General features: G+C 40.5%; 1 protein-coding gene across 2 annotated transcripts; it reads right to left on the bottom strand.

Annotated features, from left to right (window-relative positions):
• Nucleotides 1-766: 766 nt before the first annotated feature.
• LOC119652218 (protein BCCIP homolog) lies at nt 767-6,327 on the bottom strand. Of its 2 annotated transcripts, XM_038056161.1 has the most exons (4): nt 6,228-6,327; nt 6,049-6,174; nt 5,866-5,992; nt 767-1,427 (listed from the first exon to the last, which is right to left on the bottom strand). In XM_038056161.1, exons 2-4 carry the CDS (start codon nt 6,160-6,162, stop codon nt 781-783), a joined length of 888 nt encoding a protein of 295 aa, XP_037912089.1. In that variant the 5' UTR covers nt 6,163-6,174; nt 6,228-6,327; the 3' UTR covers nt 767-780. The 2 variants fall into 2 exon arrangements, with proteins under 2 accessions (XP_037912089.1, XP_037912088.1); XM_038056160.1 differs by having other exon boundaries at nt 6,049-6,282.
• Nucleotides 6,328-6,420: the final 93 nt, after the last annotated feature.

Below are 6,420 nucleotides of genomic sequence, written 5' to 3'. Positions count from 1 at the left end.
TGAATGTAGCCACGCGGAATAATACAACCAAGTGTAATAAAAATTTCACTTTCTAAGTTCATATTTATGATAATTAAATCTAAATTGGGATATCACTGCGTGGTACTAATGACCTCTCTCAAACAAAACTACGATTAAAATCCTTCCTGCTTTGAAATTCAGGAAACCTAAAGCAGATATTGGTATCATCATAAAATCTTATACTTTCTTGGGAAAAATCTAGCAACAACCTCTGAAAATGCACACAGTAGACACTGCAAACACTCATTCAAATAGGAACTGAGAAATTTTCCACCCGTGTAAATACATCGATTTGAATAGGTCACAACCTCAAGTGATTTATAAGGCGTAGAAGGACAATAGTGTTACATGACGGAAAATGTGAGAGAAACGTCCACGTGCGTATACATTGGCAAATAGATTGGATTTTCTCGCATATAAAACATGGCATATGTTTGATAACGGTAGGGAAGTGGGGCCAATGACCCAACTGATTGCAATATTTGGCTGAAATTGCATTCACACAACAGGTATCAATACATGACTTCAGCTATTTATATGCAACAATTCAATTTAGAATTCAGTGAAATTACCATTGCGGTCCAACACCACAAATTGTGTTTTGCGTGCATGGACTGCATTTTGAAAAACACGTGGATGTCGTTATTTCAAAACTTTTCCTCCTACGTGATTTCGATTTCATTGGAATTCTTGAGTTCGAGGTTTGTCCCCTATATTTTTACCCAAGAAAAAGAAATTATTACATCTTTACAAAATTTTTTATTCACTAAGAAAATTCTTAACAGTTTCCGATAAACTAACAAATTTGTTCGCATCCAACAATATAATTTTACGATACGGGGTCAAACCACTATCATCTTCAACCCAATCTCCCGACACGCCTGTGTCTGCCTCCGACTTAACTGAATACTCGAAACTTACAATAGCGTCTTTACAAATGATCTCTTCCTCTTGATTTGAATAGAAATCTTCAGACGGTTTCTTACCTTCCGCTTCAAGTCGATGAAATTTTATAATGGACAAAATGTGACTAAATTTGTACTTTGTCTTCTTTTCACTCGCTTCTTTGATTTCCTTGTAGAGCGTTTCAAAGAGCGGGACGGAAATTTGCGCGGGTATGTTAACAAATCGTTCGTTGAGTAAAATACCTACGCAATTCTCTGTATTCTCGAGGACTTCTTTCAAAATTTGTAGACTTTTGGAGTCACCACCAGAAGTGGCTTTGTCTAATATGTGAGAGCGCAGTTGCTTTATGCACTCAACTTCTTTTTTATGGGAAATATTGATAACTGTCGTAATTCCAAACACGGTGTTATCTTCCATCATTTCATCTTCATCATCATCATCATCCTCATCTTGATCGTCAGGTTCACTCTGTATAATAACGCTGCCGATATTACTTTGGGCTGAAATGAAGAAAAGTTCAATTAACCTACAGAAACTAGTCTTAATGTCTATTGTTTTTGGTTCAGCACAATTTGTAATGAATTCCTTATTGAGGAAAACCTTCGGCATCAACCGACAAAAGTACCGCTCACGTCGCAGAAGCTAGAGGCAAAAGAAAACACCAAAACTTTGTTAATTTTTTCTAAAAGCAGTAGGAACGGGCGTGAACACAATGAAATAGAATAAGCATCATCGCCAATTCAGTTACATCACACCGAATCAAAATATATTAATTACCCCTTTTCAGTTGGACATTTTTTGAGAACTAAGCCCGTAAAATACAAACGAGAGATGATGGGATCTCTGGGAGCCAACCTATATCTCTCTGAGGTTGATATGTGGCTCCACAGAAGCCAAGTCTCTAGTCTACCAAAACCGAAACTACATCAAATCCCAGGTAGGTCAGGGCTGACTGTAGGAGCTTAGAACCATAGTTCCTGGAAAGCAGAAGAACTATCGCCATGATGACATTGTTCAAAATAAAGATCCCCATTCATGATTATTGAGTTTCTTTAGGTGGAGGACAAAGGCAAACTCCCCACAATCGGAGAAGGTTACCAATCACTGAAAGTAATTAAACAACACAACTGTCTTATCAACTACAGATTTTGCAACATATTTTTGCATGTACACGCAGAGTAACCAGAGAAAGATACTTCGGAAGACGTATCGGATGGAAAGTCTACCGAGATCCCCTAAGGAATTGCAGAAGTCATAGAGGCCGGAAGGCCAAAACCGAGCATGGAAGTGAACCTGCTGCCCAATGAGGAGGGGAAGTTGGACAATCCAGACTTGGATCTTCTAGGGCTCAGAATAGCGATACGCAGGGAAACGTCATGTTGGTCCTCCTCCGGCATTTGATGATGATGATACTCCGACATTGGAGAAGAGCCCCAAGGATTAATGGAACCAATGGCCAGCACTAAGATAGCCCAGGTAAACCTCCACCATTCAAAAGTTGTATTTGCAGTGATTGCAAGGTAAATTTCTAAGGATAATGGAATATTGTTGGGTCAAGAACCTTGGGGGTACTTGTGACAGATTCGTGGTCTGCACGGAGGAATTATTTAAGTAATTTAAGATTCATCTTGCGAAACACCATCAGCTATCATTCATTCCTCAACGTAATTTCAAATATATATGTCTTTCAGAGTTCCTGACGGGAGACCTCGTGGCTGTCCAAGTTTCATTAGAAGCATCGAATTACCACCTAGGAGACGACACTCGGATTCAATGTGACAGAAGGCGCTACCACTTCTCCTCGGCTGCGATACCAATGTCCATCACGACATCTGAAGCAGCAAGGGCACCATTCGAAGATCAATAAACTGGAAATATTTAATATAGAGAATACGCCAACAATGGTGGAAGACCTCATTGACGCATATGGGGCTAGCTGTCGGGCTAAGACTCTCATCAAAGGATGTACCCAAGAGGAACTTAGCCAGAATGGGAATAGAGGTCCGAAAATTCTTCATCCGGCGAAAAAAAAAACTGGGGACTGGCCGAGGTACAAAAATGCACTGACGATCTTAGGATCCCTTCAGAGGGTGATAAGGGACAGCATAGCCTTGGAAAATATACCAAAGGCCGGGAAGTGAGCAAAGGTGGTCTTTATAACGACAGCGTGTAACAAGAATCCTTTTCGCCCTAAAACTTTCAGACCAATTTTCCTGACATAGTTTGTACCCAAAACGGTGGAGATCATAGAAAACTATATTAAAACTAAAATATATCAACGTCAACACGTTTACCAGGATATATTACGGGTGGCCATAAAAACTAAAGAAATAGCACTGTGTGTATTTTTGCGCGTTTGACAACACATCGCATACAGAGATACGAGACGCCCTGATCCGCAAGGGACTAGCATTCTAGCGCTCTGAATGGGCAGGTGTTAGACAGTAGATGAGACTGCGCACCAATCCAATCAAAGCCAACAAAGTACCATTCACTAGGAAGCGTCAGCTTGAACACCTGAAGAAGCGAGATCTAAACTTTTTGCAATTGCAAAGTTTAATATAATGGAGCGCAATTGGGCAAATCCAATATCTGTCGGAATATTTTAAATTTACATTCGCTGACTACATATCGTAGCAATGCCTCTTGTATGAAAACAAGGCTGGGAATCATTAATTCTTACTTTTATCGAAACTGTTCAAAGTGTGCATATTAAACTATAGCTAGCACTACTACGCTAACACTATCCAAAACATGAATATAAAAGCTCGCCAAATAGGAAAAAGTCACATACTTCGAATGTCCCATTCCGATATCTGCTCAAATAAACTTACTAATAGTATATTACTAACTTTTAGAAAATTTACTGGAAAACCCCTCTTAAATTCATCCTAGGACTTTTTACCAGCATAGAGGATAATATTTCGTCTATACGTGAAAAATTTCATGGAAATCTAGCCTTTAATGCCAAATTTACAGCAGTTCAAACTTAGCAATTCCGCACGAATTAGCTGCTTCCAAAGCCATGCAAATAAGATGCTGACGTCATAATTAACGAGAATAATTGACATTCGAATGAAATATTAAAATTCGATTCAAGAAGAATCTAATTCTCCCTAGCCTTTTTTTATATTTGATGTAGATTACATTCTTGGCATTTCCTAATAATTTTAAACTCAGAGTGTGAAGCGTGTGAGGTTGACTATTATCAATACAGGGGTTTCCATCAAATGATTTATTTAAATCGCTTTCTAAAAAATAGAGGGGAATGGAATTTTTAGCTGTGACACGGAGCTGTCGTGCACTCGTTACTCCTCACATTTTTTCTTTTTCTTCAGCCTTTGTCCCGTTCGCAAGCGGAGTCAGTTAATCGTGATCGGTTTCGTCATTTTATTTTATCAAATCTCTGATCAGGATGTAATCGCGAGACCTTTAAATCCCCATCCAGCGTATCAAGCCGTTGATCAAAACGTGTCACGTAACCAATGCAATGCAACATCTTCGTCCCCATTAGCGCAAGAATCCGTTCATTGCCTTTTATAGTCGGGCAACACTCAGAACTATTAAGAGCGGCAGACGGACGATATTGCAATAAATTTTTGAGACGTGCGCTGATACGTCGATCACAAAAAAGACCAGTTGTGGAATGCCACTTCATAAAGGTTGCGTCAATGCGTGAAGCAATTTCATTACGCAGTTCTCCATTGGCTGATAGCGTTGACTCGAGATATTTAAATCGCTGAGTTCTGGCAATGGCAGTAACCTGCCTCTCGAAATATTTAAATCGCTCATTTCTGGCAATGGCAGTAATCTGCCAGAACTGAGCGATTTAAATATCTCGGGTCGATGCTATCAGCCAATGAAGAACTACGTTATGCTTCACACATAGGGAAACACAAAACCTTTTATACCTGAAGCGTCAAGCTTCCGGTTTCCCGACTTGTTTTCTTTATAATGTTTAGAAATGTCAATTTTAACAAGTTCAGCAAAGTTTTTGCTTATTTTTGTTGTTTTGTTAAAAAGCATCATATCATTCGGAATAACCTTTGATTAAATTAATACAGCGTTTCGGCAGCGTCATGGCGTGGGGTGCTACGGTGTCTAAGGGACTAGTGTCACTGTATCTAATGAAAGCGGCGCATACCAGCTACAGTTGCCATATTGGGCTTGCCATTTTCATCACCATATTAGTTCCTGACAATGATCTAAGCCACACGGCCATGACAAAAGGATTCCCAGACGCCTACTCAAAGGCGAGATGGAAGGCAAGCAACGAACACCGTGAACACTCTGAAACAAATGGCAGAACGCAGTGGACAACGCCATTTACTCGCAGCTCGGTTTCCGAAATTGGAAGACGCGGTTGCTCGCCCAAGAAGAATGGAAACGAAGACTTTGGCAGGCCAATGACCGGCATCGGATTGTACCGCCATAGAATAGGATCGTAAATGCGATCTTGGGAATAGCCAGACGTCGTATCCTCCCGAATCCTATGCTTGTGTTGCCAAACCAGAAATCTGTCATCAAACTTTACTGAAAACACGGCAAGGATAATGTCTCTCTGGGATGTGTTAACGTGTATGCGTATATGTAGCGGATTTCAAAGCCGCCACGCGATGCGTTAATAGTAGATAACAGCACGTGGTTTTTCCTTACCAGTTGCAGCGGGTACCTGGTATTTGTCGCACTAACGATATAGCTTAGCTCCATGCCCACCCACCTTTCGTGCTAGCCTTAAATAAGTTACAGAATTGGCAAAATATGTCTGGATATGCGAAAATGTGGGGCACACTACACTATTTTGACCTTCACCTCGAACAGAAATGAATCAAATGGAACGGCCACGAATATTTCTACAATATCGACGAAACATTCTCTGCCCCACATGATGGAGGTGTGACAACAAAATTACACACATTAAAATTAATGTCCAATTACCGATAATCATGTCCGTAAGTTGTGAAAGGTTTATGTGTGCCTTCAAGAACAGCTGCTGCAGCAATTGCCGAATGCCATGGAAGTCACTGCCTGCGGGATTGCGACCTTCAAAGTCCACTTGTATTTCCTAATACAAGAAATGAGTGTTAGCAAGCATTTGAGTCGCTTTGTAAGAAATTTCACCTCATTTTTGTTGCTCGTTTCCTCCTCTTCCATTGCATCCGAATCAAATTCTGACTCGCTACTCCCGTCCTCCTCCTCCATTCTTGCATTCTTCCTGGGTTTCCGTCCTGACATCCTTGCTTCCTACTAAAGTAGAGATCGTAAGCCACACTGGTCGAGACCCTGTCTATGTTTCTAACCTAGACTGTAAGCAATAAAGCATGCACAATGACAACTACTCAAGCTAGGCTGGAAGTTGTTTAAATTCTAAAACAGCTGATTGGTAGCGGTGAAATGTCAAACGTCAACTTGACATGTAGGTGAGGTAGGTGCCTGGGGCAATCCTGGAATAATAAAGGTGCAATGACATTTTCGGAAATTCGTATTGTTTGC

The sequence above is a fragment of the Hermetia illucens genome, chromosome 3 (genome assembly GCF_905115235.1).
Source record: "Hermetia illucens chromosome 3, iHerIll2.2.curated.20191125, whole genome shotgun sequence".
NCBI classification, from domain to species: Eukaryota; Metazoa; Arthropoda; class Insecta; order Diptera; family Stratiomyidae; genus Hermetia; species Hermetia illucens.
The sequence above is the reverse complement of the archived record's forward strand: the minus strand, read 5'-3'. Positions and strand labels throughout refer to the sequence as shown.

What these genes read in the sequence shown, in the direction of transcription:
- LOC119652218 (XM_038056161.1), bottom strand. Translation starts at nt 6,162, where the DNA reads ATGTCAGGACGGAAACCCAGGAAGAATGCAAGAATGGAGGAGGAGGAC. An exon ending in AAACGAGCAACAAAAATGAG is followed by an intron (nt 5,993 to 6,048) that starts GTGAAATTTCTT and finishes TTCTTGTATTAG; the next exon opens with GAAATACAAGTGGACTTTGA. An exon ending in ACTTACGGACATGATTATCG is followed by an intron (nt 1,428 to 5,865) that starts GTAATTGGACAT and finishes TCTTCATTTCAG; the next exon opens with CCCAAAGTAATATCGGCAGC.